This window comes from Corvus hawaiiensis, chromosome 25, assembly GCF_020740725.1.
Source record: "Corvus hawaiiensis isolate bCorHaw1 chromosome 25, bCorHaw1.pri.cur, whole genome shotgun sequence".
NCBI lineage: Eukaryota > Metazoa > Chordata > Aves > Passeriformes > Corvidae > Corvus > Corvus hawaiiensis.
This window is the reverse complement of record NC_063237.1, coordinates 125,083-141,308: the sequence shown is the minus strand read 5'-3', so window position 1 is coordinate 141,308 and position 16,226 is coordinate 125,083. Positions and strand designations below refer to the sequence as shown.

Sequence of the window (16,226 nt, the reverse complement as noted above, 5' to 3'; positions counted from 1 at the left end):
GTGTTTAACTTCAGCAGAGTTGTGTTCAGCGGCTCTGAAAACCAGAGACACGCTGTCTGAAGTGACAGAGACATGTCTGCACCTGGGTCACATCCCTTTCAGCCACCAATTGCACAGTGACAGCTGCTCCCCCACAGGAAAATGGTCTTCGGGATCATTTTAAGCACAAGCACAAGCACAAGCCCAGCGCAGTGTCAGCCCCTGCCCAGCTGCAGGTGAAGCCCAGGAGGGGAAGGAGGGATTGATTTGGGAGCTCCTGACTGCCCTCAGTGGACCTGGGCCTGGAGCCGTTCCCCCCTTGCCGAGCAGCAGCTGCGGAGCAGGAGCGGTGCCCGATGTGCCCCATCGTGTTTGGGGTGGCCAGGCCGTGGGGCCTGGGGGGCTGGGGAAGGGCTGGGGGGGCAGGTGCTGGGGCAGGGAGCAGTTGGGCTGGGGCGGGGACTCTCCAACCGCCCTGGATGTGGAACTGGAGCCCAGCAACTGCCAGAACGGCTGATGGAGCCCCAGCAGGTGAGTGGGGAAGGGGCAGCTCTCCCTGGGCCAGGCCCAGAGGGGCTCTGCGTGGGCCTGGGCTGTCCCACGGGGAACAGTTCCCTTTGGGAACAACAGGGCATTCCCGGGGGGCTGTTCCAGAGCTGGCGGCAGCTTTGGTGCTGGCCTGGGGACAGGCCTGGCAGGGAACGGGGACTCCTGGCCATGCCAGGGCACACCCACATCTCCTCCTCCCATCACCACGGCCACTAACGAGGGAGCAGCTTTTCACTGCATTGCCAGCACCCCAGTTTACAGCCAGCCTCAGCACCTGCCAGAGGCTGCAATGGCTTTCTCCCAGTCCCCTCCCAGATGATTCCTTGCGGCCCAGAGGAGCCCACAGGAAGGATCAGAGGGTGCTCAGGGGGCTGGAGCACTTCTGCTATGGGAAAGGCTGGGACAGCTGGGACCACTCTGCCTGAAGAAGGCTTGGGAGAGACCTTAGAGCTCCTTCCAGCACCTGAAGGGACTCAGGAAGAGCCCGGGAGGGACTTTGCAAGGACCTGCAGGGACAGCACAAGGGGAAATGGCTTCCAACTGACAAAGGGCAGGGTTCAGTTGGATAGTGAGAAGAAATTCCTCCCTGGAGGAGGAATGGTGAGGAAGGTGGAGAGGCCCTGGCACAGGTTGCCCACAGCAAACAGGGGTCACCCTGGAAATATTCAAGGTCAGGCTGGATGGGGCTCTGAACAACTTGCCTTCTGGTGTTCTAATCAGGTAAGACAGTTCCTGCAGGTTGTTTCATTTTCCAGCTCTGGGGCTGAAAGGATTCCTAAGGAGGGGAGGAAGAGCTAAGCTGGAATTCCTGAGCTGAGGAAGGCTGGGAAAACATTTAGGACCAACTGCCTCAGGGACAGCCATGCAAACGTGAGTGTGCTCATCCCCGTATTCTTCCAGGTGGTCCAGGAGCTTGGAGTGAGCCAGCAGTTCCCTTCTCACATGTCTTCTCAACAGGGATCTTCCTCAACAGCCTCTGAGGTGAGTACAACTCTGCTGAGCTGACTCAGGACCGTTTTGCAATGGGACTTAAGGGAAAGGAACTGCAGGAACCCTGCAAAGGGGAAGCTGCTCAGCCGTGGCTCTCCTGTCCCTGAGTGGGGTTCATTTCTCCGTGCCTGACTTCTGGATCCCCACTGTACCTCAGAGGAGACTTCTTTCCTCTGCTTGGTCAGTTTAACAACGTCTTTGACAGTGAACATGTACAACTATAAGAGGAATCTGATCTCAGATGGCACTGTTTAATTCTGCTGTGGTCACAGGAATCCATGTCCTAAGCATATTCAATGTGCTCAGTGCAGAAATAGATTTCATAGGTTTAAGTAGATTTTGAAATTGGTTCTCCATCAGGGAACACCCATTCTTGTTGGGATCAGAAGAGGCATCTCAGGTGGTACTTTGGAATAGGTGAAAGGGTTAAGATCACGGTACTTGTGAAAGCATTATGAAAACATAAGATACGGTGTTAAAAGTTAGCAAATGTTAGCCATAAGCTTAAGACACGGAATGTAACTTGGCAAGACAAAACTTGCAAGAATGAAGGACAAAGCTTGCTAAAACCAGTGAAGAAACTGCTGAAACAGCAGAGACTGTGCATGCCTAGAGGAGAAAGGTGAAAAGCGCACAGTGGAGAAGACACACGGCCTTCATCAAGACACCCCCTGAGGAAGACTTGAAGCCTTCCTCAGCACAACCACCAGGGAGCCCTGTGCTCTGCGTGTGCTAATGATAATGATGAGTTCCAAAAAATAGTTTGCATAACCACACCTTTTCTAAAGCAAATAATGAATATACATAAAATGTAACCGTACATGGTAATCTGCCGTGTGCCTGGGGTGGGTGTGTGCTAGGAGGAGCGATCCCCGCACAGCCGGCACCGAATAAAGCAAACGCCTGCTCTTGGACGCCGTCTCACAAGTGTCCCTAGGCTCGGTTTGGAGCGATTCACAGGACGGAATACCTGCCCTCCTTTTAGCAGGATAAGGCAGAGAAGGAACATTAGATCTCCACTCAGGACTATGAAAAGACATTTTTTTCCCAGATACTTGCATTTTATTTCGTTCTGTTTTCTTTTCTTCATTCAATTTAATTCAATAATATGTTCCAAATCTATTTATCCCAATGCATCCAGTAAAGTTAAAAGAATGAAAGGCAACTAATTTTAACATATTGCCCCTTCATGTCACCCTATTTGGTGCTAAAATCCATGGTAAAGTATTTTCCGAAATCACTTCTGGAAACAAAACAAAGCTTTCCTGGGACATTTTGCAAAGGCAAGTTGTGACAAAGGGGAATGGCTTTAAGGTGAAAGAGATTTAGATTGGATTTTAGGAAGAAACTCTTGGCTGTGAGGGTGCTGAGGCCCTGGCACAGGCTGTCCAGAGAAGCAGTGGCTGCCCCATCCCTGTAAGTGTCCAAGGCCAGGCTGGACGGGGCTTGGAGTGACCTGGGATAGTGGAAGGTGACCCTGCCCATGGCAGGGGGGTGGAATGAGATGATCCTGGAGGTCCCTTCCAACCCAAACCATGCTGGGGTTCTCTGAAATGACTTTAAATCCCACGCTTCTCCTCTCACCTCCTGCTCCTTCTCTTGCAGGAGGCAGAAGAGCACAAACAACGACCGCAGAGTGGCGCAGATAAAGCAGAAAGCCATGGAAATCTGTCCGGGACAAACGCAGAAACGCCAGCAGAGAGCGGCACAGGGACATTCCTGGGCCCTCCGCTTCCCATTCCTCTCTCCAGACTCAGGGAAATAGAAGCGGAGCTGATCGGCGCTGATGAGGCGGACACTGAGGCGGAGCCTGGCGAGCCGCTGATGTCTGCAGTGGCAGCAGCAGCGGGCCAGGCTCCTGCCCCAGCCGCAGGGGACAGCGTGTGGCACCGCGCTGGCGCTGCGCTCCAGGCCGCCCTGCGGGACGGCAGCGCTCGGTACACGCAGCGCGATTTCGCAGCAGCCGCGGCCAAGTTCTCCACGGCACTGGAGGTACGGGGCTAAAGGGGTGTGACCCCCCGGTAAAGCCACGGCGGGGCTGTCCCGGCACTCCCTGGGGCAGGAATAGCAAAGGGAACCAGGAGCACCAAGCTGGAATGCTTAGGGTTGAAGAGAAATCCCGAGATGCAATTTCACCTGAGATGTGAAAATTAGGAGTTCTAAATAAACCGCAGAAGGGGGGAAGTGTTGGACTGAACCAGAGAATCTCAGGTAATTTTGTATTTTTCTCCAAGTTCTGAACTGTATTAACGTGTAGAGGAAATGGAAGTCCCATAGCATGAAAAAAATGCTCCTCTTTTTAATCCCAGCATTGTTTAATCAGCAACAAATGCCCTCTCAATACCTGGGAGTTTTCACTCTGCCCTAGATAATGTTTTCTCTCCACTCTGACTCCAATCTCTTCAGCCAGGCACTTGAAACCCTGAGAAAGGGACCGCCTGCACTTCTTTTAGCACTGTTCTGCCAAACTTCATTCAAAAGCATTTGTCAAATACTAGGGGCTTTCCAGTTCACAAGCAACTATCCTATCCTCAAATATCCTATCCCTAACTGGCTTTTTCTACAATACTGAAGTAATTTTTTTTAAGTGATAAATATTACAGCAGCTAGTGAGTAAAATGATAAAGTATCGTCATTTTTAAGTGCTTTGTTGCCCCCTATATTCTGAAATGAGCTGTGGTAGGGACAGCACCACGGGTCACTTAAGAGGAAAGGAGGGCTTGTCTCCTCCTAAGAGGAAAGGCTGGTGAATGGACATACCAGGAAAAGGGATGAAGAAATGAATCCCTGGGATTGCGGACAGAGTGATTGGGACATCACAGAATTGTAGGGCTGGGGCTTCTCAGCAGTCTCTTAATCCAGCTTTCCCCAGAAGCAAAAACCAAAACATCCCTGAAAGACCTTTCTGTCCTCTGTACTGATTTTTGTAATGCTGACTTTAGTTAGAGCCACAGTCTATGAGACTTGAGTTTTCTCCACTGATCAGTCACAAAAAGTATTTCCACCTAGCAGCACATGGTGTATTCTAATAATTGGAAATCATGGTTTTGTTTCATGTGCAGCTTTGCAGTAAAGGCTTTGCTACAGAGGACCCCTTGAAGTCCTCTCCAGATGATATTTCCAGGCTTGCCAGTTGGATTGAGTCAAAGCTCGTCATCTGCTACTTAAAACTGGGGCAGCCTGACCTTGCTCTGCAACATTCACACAGGTGAGAGAAAATATGGATTAGAGTCACTGCTAAGACTGAAATCCACCATGAAACAAAGACTAGGAATAACTGCAGTGCAGGAAGAACCAGTCTAATGGTGAGAAAAGAAGGATCAGGAAAACACACCTTACATGGGGCACTGGTGTTTCGATTGGACGAATGGCATCTGTTGAAGTGAAGGGTCTAATACACGGGCCAAGGTTCACCCACATTGCACCTATGCCTTGTACAAAGAGTATTTCAAAATAACTCAGGTTCACCTTCTGAAACATTCCAGATGCACAATGTTTCCAGGGAGATGGGCCAGACACCTGCTGCTCCTGCCTGGGGAGCTGGGGGTTAACAAGAACTTGTGCTGTAGCAGTTTTACTTATGCTACCTACACGCCGAAGGCAAGAGAGAATATTGCCCCTGAAACATTTCTTCTAGAATACACAAACCCCTAATGAAATTGCATTTAGGATAAAACCACAATGAAATTAACCTTTAAGTAATATTTTTAGTACTATTTTCTTCATCGACCACAGCTGGAGAGAGAGGGAGAGGGAGAGGGAGAGAGAGTTCACCTGACATTGGAGATGTAGCATGGAGTTGTAGAGCAGAAGTGCACACAGTGTCTGCCTCAGTCACCGTTTGATTCTTAGAAGCTTTAATGACGTAAGAAACCTCAGTCTAAGCTTGTCCATTCCTCTTCTGTCTCCAAGGAGCATCATTCAGAACCCCTCTCACTTCCGCAGTCACCTGCGCCAAGCCGCTTGCTTTCGGTGCCTGCACAGATACTCGGAGGCTGCAAGGTACTTCTGCTGCTCGGGCTTCCACAGGGCTCCTCTGCATCCCTTTCCTTGCAGCTCTCGGCAGTGACACATCCTCCGAGAGCCAGGCTTTTCCAAAATCCGTCGGAACTTTGCACTGGCTTTGTGTGTGTGATCTCAGGGGCAGCAGAGCTCCAGTCTTCCCAGTTCATGTTAACGTGAATAATCCCACTTGCGGCCCTAAATGACATCCAGGGCTATTTGCTGGCAAGAGTTTAGCGAGCTAAAAATGTGTTTGCTGGTACTTTTCTAAAAGTTGGACAAGGACTTGGGAGTTCTGTGTAACCTTTGGTATCAACCTCACGTGACACTCTGTGAATAGGACCTCCTTTCAGTCTGGCCACAGATCCCCTTCTCTGCCTGCACACTCCTCTGCTGCTTTTGTCCTCAGGAGCGCCATGGTCGCGCAGTATCTGTACGTCTTGGCTGAAGGAGCTGGGCTGGAGACCAGTGACCTCATCCAGCTGTACTGGCAGGTAACAACTGACAGCCTGGGAAGGAATCACAGGATATGCCAGGCTGGGAGGGACCCCCAAGGACCACTGAGACCAACTCCTGGCTCATGGAGTCTCCATCCAAACGACCTGGTTGTTTTGTTTGGGTTTTTTTCACTAAGTGTCTAATTTTTTTGCCCTTTTCTAGGCTATGACTCAAGAAGCCCTTAGTGGAGAAGTCTCTTTTTCTGTTCTGTACACACCTTTTGAGAAAGAGAACAAGACTGACAAAATAAAGGAGGCCAACAAAAGCTTTGCTGAGAAGCACCCTGATTACGTGCAGCACATATTTACAGGTAACAGCAGTTTTCAGCTGCCCTTAAGCACTGTGGACTCTGTTTGTGTGGCTGAATTCAAAAGAGTCGGAGACAGTTGGAAAGTTTGAGCTGCTTGGGCTCCAGACACTGTGGGGTATTGGGCAGAATATGCTTTATCTCAGGCATCAGAAAAATGAAAGCAGTTGATGCAAAAGGCTGCAGAGCCCTAAGATTCAAAGCCCAGTGAGAGCTGGATGTGTTGGTTTTGTCATCTGTGTTTTGCAAGGTTTCTGGAGACCGTTTCACTCCTTCTTTGACTTCCCTTATTTTTCTCCAAAAAAGTAACTTCTCTTACAGCTGAAAAGAAATAGGACAGTGGAAATTATTTTCCTTTCCCTATGCAGATCCTCATGGAATTCACCTGTTGCCAGAGAGGGCTGAATCTCACCCTGACCAGCAGTACTTACTGACTCTGGGCTTCAGAAACAAAGAGATTGGAAAAACCGTGGAAATGTCTGTAACTCGAAAACTGCCAGTCTTTCGAGGTATGCCAACTTGCTTAAGAACTGGCCTGGCTCAGGGGTGACCCCCACAATCCTTACTAAATGAGAGGGTGAGAGGTGTCTCAGGACCCATTTCTCCATGCCAGCCGCCTTGATGGCCCAGCTCTTCCCATCCCCTCCACTCCTCCTCCAGTTCACCCAGCATCCTGCCAGATGCCCTAAAGAAAAGGGAGATGAATAAACAGCCTCTGTGGTTCTGTAATTTCGCTTCATAGGCCGGAAAAGAGCTTTCAGTCCCAGCATGGAGGAAGAAGAAGAAACATTTTGGCAGAACACTGGGAAAAGGATCATGGCAGCCATGGCTTTTATAGGAAGCACTAAAATAAAGGTGAGTATCCCATTCCCTTTCTGGTATGTGGTGTGTGGGAAGGACGTGTGCTGTTGGGGGGTAATTCCTGCTGCACATGCTCCTCCAGTGTCCACAAATGCTCCGTGAATTGCATTAGGAACAGAGCTCCAGTGGCTTTAGACACTTTTGAAAAGGAGTCCTAATGACTTAACAGTGACCACTTGAGAATCCCTCCACATGCAATTTTTGCCAATCTTTATGGCCTATGATATTATATCCCTACTTCACATAACCACAGTTACTCACTCTGTTTCATACCCATAGTAGACTGCACCTCCCACCCAGAGCTCCATCAAGAGTTAATCATTGCTACTTGAAACACTTCTCGTGATTGAGATCTGGATCTCTGTGGAATGAAGGATGTGAAATAATCCTCCCATCTGTTACAACCATAAGCCAGGTGATGGTAGTTACCTCTGCTCCATCCTTTCTGCCATAATGGACACAGCTTTTAGCACCCTGGCTGACAATTAGCACAAAGGTCCACAATCAAATTTGCACATAGACGAGACTGTTTTCATGCAATTCTTAAATTATTCTCCTGAAAAAAGAAACATGAGCTAGAGATCTGGGGAGGCTCTGACTTCTCTCCTCCTAGAGGGCAGTTGCTGGAGCAGCAGCAAGCACCGGAACTCAGGCACTCAGCAGAGGGAAAGGTGTGCGGGGCTTGGCCAAAAGCATCCACGCTGGGGTGAGGGAAGTGGAGTGGATGGAGGGCAGATGTCCCTGAGGAAACACAGCTGCTTCTTTCCAGTGCTTTCCTGAAGCCCTTTGCTCTTGGCTGTGGATGACCAAAAGCCCCAGTTCCCAATGTGCAGAGTAATGCAAGTGGCAGCTTTGGGAAAGGGGAGGATCTGTTCCTGCTGGGGGCATTCCCTTCGATGCACTTGGAGAAGTTACAACTACAAACAGAGTGTGGGTTGGATACTGGATACACAATAAAATCCTGGTCTTTCTGAAAGCCCCAGAAAAACTGGGGCTTTTAAATTTTTTTTTGACCCCCCACTTCTCTCTTTGCTTTTGGAGCTGAGATTTGTCTATTGCAACTACTGCAGCCTCAAAAGAGTAACAGGAAGAGAAAAAACTTTGAAATCAGGCAGGTTTTGCACTCCTCATGACTCCCCTCTTCTGTAAATTAATTTGGAGGAACAGGAACACACAGTTCAAGCGGAGATAAGCAGTGAGGTCTGGTTTCCAGGGCACAGGGAAAAGAAATTCATCCTGTCAGAGGTGAGAACAGAGTGCTGCCTTAGGACTGCCCAAGCCAGTCCCCACTGTAGGCATTTACACTGCTGCCACACACCAGTATTTTCTATGAGCTTTACACCTTTACATTTAAATATTCTTGCTGAAACACAAGTGCATTCCCAGAAAAGCCAGGGTAAAACTCCAGCACCACTGAAGGCAGCAGCCAAGTGACTTTTTTTTTCAAGGAGGCTGGCACAGCAGCCCCGTGGTTTAGGCAAGGGCTACCCTGGTGCCACCTCCACAGCAGGAAGGACAGGGAACTGGGCTGAAACATGGGCCTACAGGTTCATAACCAGTCCCAGAGGTCGGTATGGGACCTGCCATGGAGAGGAGGAAAGCCCCAGGAAAGAAGAGAGAGTCACTGAGTTGGAACAGCTGCCAGGTCCACATCCATCATCAGGGGAAACATATTCCCTTCCCCTTCAGTTTACAGAGCGTTCAGTGATCCCAGCGAGACCGAACCTCTGACTCAAGGAGCAGATGGCAGTGCCAGTTCTACCTGGGAAGAGAGATGGGCACAAAGCCAGAGCTGCTCTGCTGCTGGGGACTCATCTCTCTTTATGGCACTGACAGAGACTGGGCCACTTTTGTTTTCTTTAATGTATTCCACAATTGTCTTCAAGCTACAAACATGATGCTGTTTTATTTCCATCACACGTAAGCTAAATTAAAAACGGCCAAACTTCAGCTACAGACTCAAGCATTACAACTTACTTAGAGAGGAAAAAATAATATATTTGGGATTTAACAGAACAAACGTTTCTTTCTGCTGCCCTCTTCCTCATTTGCGGATGCAAACGTGCAATCCAACTTCTTGTTCTGCTCAGGTTGGTTTTGACCAAACCATCTCAGTGCTAAAGCCAAGCTCATTAAACCATGGCAACAGTTAAGAGAAGTCAATTCTGCTCCCTCGGTTTTGCAGCCACACAGCCTGGAGTTCAGTTCACTACGTCATTTATACACACACTGCTCTGGCTCAGATGTGAAGGGAAAGCCTGAACATGCTTCAAGCCTGACATGTTCCTGGCTGCCTGGAGGTCAGAGACCACCTCTGTAGGTTTTAGTTCCTCCAGGGTCTGTCTTTGAAACCATAGATTGGCCTGTCTGTGCCCAAACCATGAGCTGACACCCTGCACCCTTTCCTCAGCCTCCTTCCTGAGACTGGAAAAGCCATCCAGGAAAGTCAGGTGATGTTCAGTGGAGGGGGTGATGGAAAAGCCCTTTCCAAAGGAGAAAACTGCATTCGTCTTTGTCACCTATTGTCTCCCCTTCCCATGTATCATGATGACATCTTTGTTTTCCTAGTCCTACTAGAGAGGTTATAGCAAGAAAGTCTTTTTGTTCCCTCTCTAAAGCCCGTCCCAGCAGCGTGGCCTGAAAGGTGCTGGATGGCACACTGCTGAGAGCAGGACCAGCACAAACACTGATGAGAAGCCTTGAGGCACAGGAGTCCAAGGATCAGGGTGCTCCCTGTGCCTCTCCTCTCACCTCCTCTCTTTTCCCGGGCAAACAGGATGAGCGTGGCCCATGTGCACGGGCCATCGAGCAGTTCCACCACGCCAGCCTGCTCAGCCGCCTGCAGAGACGGGAGGAACAGGCCCAGGTGATGACCCAGGCAATGGCTGAGCTGGCGACTGCTCCCTACCTGCAGAGAGTCTCTCAGGAGGATGACAAGCTGGTAGGTTTGGATTTCCAACACTTGTTTTGGCCTCTGCGAGCTGGGAGACAGAGCAGGAAGGGCCAGGGCAGAGTTCTGTATTTCCACCCTGTGCTCTGGAAGTCGTTTGTCCAATGTGGGGACCTGAAAGAGTTCTCAAATCCTCCTTCAGTGCTTTGACAGAGGAGGTGCTGATCACCTGCAAGGGTGATTGATAGAGCCACCAGGACTCACCTGTCAGTATCTATGGAAAATCCCTTCTCTGCCCCCAGAACCTCCCCAGATCAGTCTGGAAAAATGATTGCAATGATTCAGATCATGCTGCCTTGACATCTCTGACCTCAGAAGGCACCTGCAGCAAAACAGCCTGAATCCGGCTAGAGCTGAGAAGGAGAGGGGGAAAGGAGGGAAAATTGATTTTCTGTGCTGGGTCCATGCACCACATACTCCCTGTCTCAGAACAAACCTGTCTGCCTGCTCATGGTAACTTGTCAGACTTGCTGCAGAGGTGCCCCAAGACAGTGAAGAACGCATGAGAAACATGGACTGGGCCCTTGGCTGAGCCAACCCAGCTCCAGCAAGGGTCAGCAGTGGGGTGATGGCTGGAGCCAACGAGGCCAAAAGTGATGGTATCCAAGGGGGTTGGGGAAAAAAGAGGGGGGGGAACATCTCCTTCTTGCTCTGCATCAGTGGCAGATGGTGTCTCTCTTTCTCCCCCAAAGGGACGCCTTTGGGGAAGCCTTGTGCCTCCAACTGTGTTGGAGCACACCCGGGAATGTTGATATCTACAGACATAGTCCCAGTAGATCTTAATTCCTTGTCATGAGTAAAATGCTTGGGAAGAGACTCCAAAACCTTTTGTTTGGATTCACTTTAACTAACTCAACATTTTGGAAGAGAATTTTTTAAAAGAGTGCAGCAATAGCACAGGTCTCAAGTACCAGCTTTTCCCAGTTTGTTCCTAAACACTGATGCTAAGGGCAGGACTCCCTGGATCCAATCCTTGCCTCTCTGTGTCTGAATTAAGAGTATCTGAACCATCTTCCAGGAGTTGGGAAGGCTGCAGGGTGAGGCAATGCCAGGACTACCCTGGAAGGGGACTGTGGGGAGTATTTTAGATCCACAAGGACGCAGTGCAAGGGCTGAAGCAAAGATGAGTTGGCTGTGCTCACTGTGTGAAAGATGAGTCACAAAATCATCAGCGTGCAAATGATTTTAATTGGGATATAATTTGTGTATGCAGAGAAATGATTTCTCTGTGAATTCCACACCAATTGTTTGTATCTCGGTGCCACAGCTGCAGTCACTGATGGCAGATGCTGTGGACATCCTCGCAGGAAGAACTGGAGAGCGTGTGTGGACTAAAATACAGAAGGTAACAGCCTGCAGCAAAGGGCAGGAGAGCAGATTGTTCCTTGGGCAGGAAATGTCCCTAACTCTGGTCTGTTCAAAAGGCAGAAAAGAGAGGATGTGCCGGGTGAAACCTGATCCCGTGCCTTGACCTCTGTCCATGCTCAGGCTTGGGAGTCAGCGAGGGTCTGAGTGCATCCCTGCTGTGCAAACAGCATCCCAGCTGTTCAGCTGCACCAGGCACTGGTGTCAGTGCAGTGTCAGGCACTGATGTCAGCAACTGATGTGCCAGATTAGTTCTTATTTGGGGGGCTGGAGCCAACACCTATTCTATAAATATGAAAAGCACAGGCAGACCATGCCAAACCACAGTTCCAGGTAGGAACATCATTCCTCTGCTGCTTCCGGGTGGCATCCCCAGCAGGGCAGACACTGCTGGATGGTCCTAAAGGAGCTGCTGTAAATCCTGCTGCTGTTCCAGTGTCCCCTTTGCCCTCACTCCACACCCCACCCATCGCCTGGGACACGTTTTCCTTCCTCTTTCTGCCCTTTGTGCTCACCCAGACACCAACACTACCCCCAAAATAGAACAGGCAGAGGAATGTTGCGCAGACATTTTAATTTGGTCTCTGGCTGAAGAGTCCTGGGGGCTCAGTGGTTATGGTTAATAGCGCCAAGCCCTGCACTGGACCTTTCTATTACGGGATCAGTCTTCCCCAGACTTCCCATATGCTTTTGGCCAGTGCACGATTTCCTAGGCTTTTACTTCCACTTGTTCAAAATGAGGCTGGCACCAGGAATCCTCTCTCTGATCCTCTGCATGTTTTTATGCCAAGCACATGACAGCAAAGGCAATCCCTGAGGTTCTTTGGAGAGCCCAAAGCTTCCTGTGCACCTGTGGCCATGGATCTCTTGGCAGCAAAGGAGCCACAGCCCAGGCACGAGTGCCCATCAAGCTTCAGCAGCACTGCAGAAAACTCTTTTCCATGGCATCATGCACGGTGCTATGTGCAGCCCATCCCCTGAACAGGTCCCCTTTGCCAGCCCTGTGGGATGAGGAGGAGGCAGAGCTTCTCTGCCAGACTCCTTGTGCCCTCAGCACCCCAGGGCAGCAGATGGAATTGTGCATCAACTTTCCTGCTTGCCTCTCTCAAAAACACATCCCCCTCACCGACCCAAACCAAACCATGGCCAGAGCGTGTGGCACAGCTCCAATCCAAGGCCAGGGCTGAGGAGCACTTTAGGGACAACTCAGGACACGGATCAATACAAGAGGAAGCCATGCTTGGATTAATTCCCAGTCCATTCTTCTGTGCTGTGCCTGAAGAAGGCACACTGCACTGGATGCCTGTCAGCACGGCCGAGCAGGAGTTTGTTTTGTTTTTTTTTTAATTATTTCAGCTTAAAATGCAATGGGCAGATTGATTCTTTAGATTCTCCCATGATGCAGGGTTTGCATCTTGAGTGGAGCTCCGTGTGAAGGGAGTCTATTCCACAGCAATGAAGTAACTGAATCCAAACAGAAATGGAGAAAACAAAAATAATGACAAAGTCAGGTACCACTGCTGCAGCCAGTTGCCCAAGAGGAGGCTTCATGTGTTTCTGTTTCTAATGACTATTAGTTTTGAAATAAACTAATTGCAGAAGCTTTTAAAGTTTTTATAGAGGCGAATGGAGTTGCTTGTGACACCACTTCTTTCTAATTGCAGGTGGCACTAATTGAAGAGTACTTGAGGGAAGGAGAAGAGCATTACTTAAGGACCCCACACATGCAAATACCTGGAATGGAAAACATGAACTGGACTCCAAGGGGACAGGGATATTTGAGACTGAAAAATACAAACATGTTCATTCCCAACCCACGAAGCTTGGCCACAGGGCCAAAAAAAAGACGCATAGCTTTTGCAAAAAGTTGATTTTGTAGGTATTTTGTAGCTATTGATATCAATTTGATAGATGTTAATCTTATTTTAAATTATATTAACTTGAAAAACCGTTGAAGTTGTATTAATTTAAATTATATTTGTTATTTATTATATGTGTTATATATTATATATTATATATTACATATGACATATTACATATTATATATTATATATTTTATATATTATATATATTCAATTATTATTAATTTAAATTATATTCAATTGTATTTAACTATATAAATTGAACTTGTATTAATTTAAATTAAAGTGGTATTAAGTAGTATTTACTTGCATTAACTTGAAGTTGTATTAAATTCAGATTGCATTCATTTGTATTTACTTTTATTAATTTTAAGTTGTATGAATTTAAACATATTGTATTAAACTGTATTTAACTGTATAAATTTAAGTTGTATTAGTTTAAATGTAAGTGGTATTAAATAGTATTTCCTTGCATTAAGTTGTATGAATTTAAATTCAGATTGCATTCATTTGTATTTACTTGTATTCAAATTGTATGAATCTAAACTTGTATTTAACTGTATTTAGGTGCATAAATTTAAGTTATACTAATTTAAATGGTATCAAATAGTATTTACTTGCATTAACTTTAGTTGTATGAATTTAAATTGTACTAAATTATTTATTTATCCGTTGCATAAAACTAAGTTGTATCAGTTTAAATTTAAATGACGTTAAATAGTATTTACTTGCATTAACTGTTAGATATGAAATAAGGTTTACATTGCATTAAATTGGATTTACTTGTATTAAAGTTGTATGAATTTCAATTTCAATTGTATTTAACGTTGCAAACTTTTAAGCTGTATTTGTTTAAATGTCAGTTGTATTAAATTGTACTTTATGGTATAAAATGTGAGTTGTAGGAATTTCAATTTAAATTCCATTCAGTTGTGGTCAATTTTACTACACTGTATTTACTCTAACATTGTAAGCAACACCAACCTTCTGCTCTGAGCGTATCCTGTGTCCAAGCTCTGTCACATCCTGCCCGAGCAGCTCTGGACACAGGGATCCCGCACCCTCAGCCGGGCGAACGGAGCCTCCCTTGCCTTCCCTGCAGCCGCCGGGACGCTCCCAAGGGGAAAAGCGGCAGCCGGGCCCTGGAGGCGGCGGAAGCTGCGAGGGCAGAAACACAACAGCAGGGCAACGGGCGAAAGCGAAACGGAGCCCAGCTGCTGGGCCGGGATTAAGGGTGGGAAGCCCTTTGTTCTCCTGCGTGCCCCAGGGGCGGTATTTTCCCCCACTGGATGGGAACTGGTTCCGAGCAGGGCACAAACCCTGCAGGGAGGAGCGGAGCTGCCCCTGCCTCCTCCAGAGCCCCTCTCGGGCTCAGGGCTCAGCCCCACGTCTCGCCCTCCCTCGGCAGCGCCTGTCCCGGGGGCACATCTGGCACCGCTGGGGCTGCCCGGGCACGCAGGTTCCCAGAGCCGCCGGAGCTGTCAGCGGGAGCAGAGGACAGCCCTGCTTCTCCCCAGAGACCGCCCGAGCAGCTGATGCTCCACCGGCGGCTCCAGCTCATGGGCGCGGTCCCTGCTGAGCCTCAGGTTCCTCCCTTCTGGCCCCGGAAGTTTCTGCAATTTACGTCTGATATCTCCTGTGGATTGTCCTAGAAACAAAGATACCAGCTCTTGTAGCCCTACCTCGGTCTCAGGATCCAGCGATGTGTTACGGCGCATTGCATCCGTCAGACGATCCAGGAATTCGGATGGTGACTCGGAAGGACCCTGTCTTATTGCGTACAAAGCTGACCAGTTTAGGGTCTTGGGAATAGCCCTTTCCACCCCTTTTGCTATCCATTCTTGATAACCTTTTAATTTCTTGAATTCAGCTGTTCTATTTGGATTCCAGTGTGGTTCCTGGAGTGGGAAGTAATCTTTTACATCTAATTGTTGTGTTTTGTAATAGTCCTCTGCCACGTCTCGAGCTGTTTTCAAAACTAACTGTCTTTCTGTCTCTGTTAGTCCACCCACTAATAATTGTATATCAGCCCAATCTGGATTATGCTGTTTGATTATAAGTCGCAAGCGCTCAGCAGTGCCTGCTGGATCCCTTTGGTAATTTTTGGCAACGTTATACCATGCATCTAGGTCAGCAGTAGAGAAAGGTACTCTAATTAACATTGTATCCCCATCAGGTGCCACTGCCTCTCTCAGGGGTGCCATCAGTACCTGTTTCCTGGTTCGGGACGAGACAGGACTGCCCGGGGGAGAGGAGGTTGGCGTTGGTGCTCCTTCCGAGTCCGCATCCTCTTCCTGTCTCCTAAGGGGAGGCTTAAGCAAATTGGTTAATTCATCATCATCTTGTCCCTGGGCTGCTGCTTGATAGACTTTGTCTGACCTTGTACATCTCTGACCTATACTGCATGACGAGCAGCATTGTTTAATTCTTCTTCGGCCCTTATTATTTTCTTTTTCCAGAGCTAACACCATAGGATCACTGGGGGGTTTGATTCCACAATCTCTCTGCCATTCAGGGTGTTTTCGGAGAGAAAAAAATGCGTCAGCGTAGGAAACTTCTTCCCATTTACCTTCCCGCCTCAGAAACAGCATTAACTGAAGCAAGGTATTATAATCTAAAGTTCCATTAGATGGCCATTTGGCTTCATTTCCTAATTTATACAGTGGCCACCACTGGGTACAGTATTTTATAAGGGTTCTTTTATTTTCTGTGCCTCCAGCTCCTACTATCTCCTTCCAATGTGCCAGAATACAGCCGAGCGGGCTTGCTCTGGGGATTTCCTTACTTTGTCTGGTTCCCATCCTATTCAGAGTTGGAGTTCACTCAAATACTGTGCCACCTCCTTCAGGCCACCTGTATAGTG

The 16,226-nt window shown here is 48.2% G+C and overlaps 1 protein-coding gene across 1 annotated transcript; it reads left to right on the top strand.

The window, feature by feature from the left end:
* Positions 1-2,718: 2,718 nt before the first annotated feature.
* On the top strand, positions 2,719-13,445 carry LOC125338394 (spermatogenesis-associated protein 16-like). The gene is made up of 11 exons (XM_048329083.1): positions 2,719-2,737; positions 3,124-3,510; positions 4,581-4,726; positions 5,431-5,520; positions 5,930-6,014; positions 6,181-6,328; positions 6,694-6,834; positions 7,068-7,180; positions 9,963-10,127; positions 11,404-11,481; positions 13,166-13,445. The coding sequence occupies exons 1-11, from the start codon at positions 2,735-2,737 to the stop codon at positions 13,370-13,372; spliced, it is 1,563 nt and encodes a 520-aa protein (XP_048185040.1). The 5' UTR covers positions 2,719-2,734; the 3' UTR covers positions 13,373-13,445.
* The last annotated feature ends 2,781 nt before the right edge of the window (positions 13,446-16,226 follow it).

Coding starts and splice junctions, on each gene's coding strand:
- LOC125338394 (XM_048329083.1), top strand. Junction 7,181..9,962: donor TAGGAAGCACTAAAATAAAG/GTGAGTATCCCA, acceptor CCGGGCAAACAG/GATGAGCGTGGCCCATGTGC. Junction 10,128..11,403: donor CTCAGGAGGATGACAAGCTG/GTAGGTTTGGAT, acceptor TCGGTGCCACAG/CTGCAGTCACTGATGGCAGA.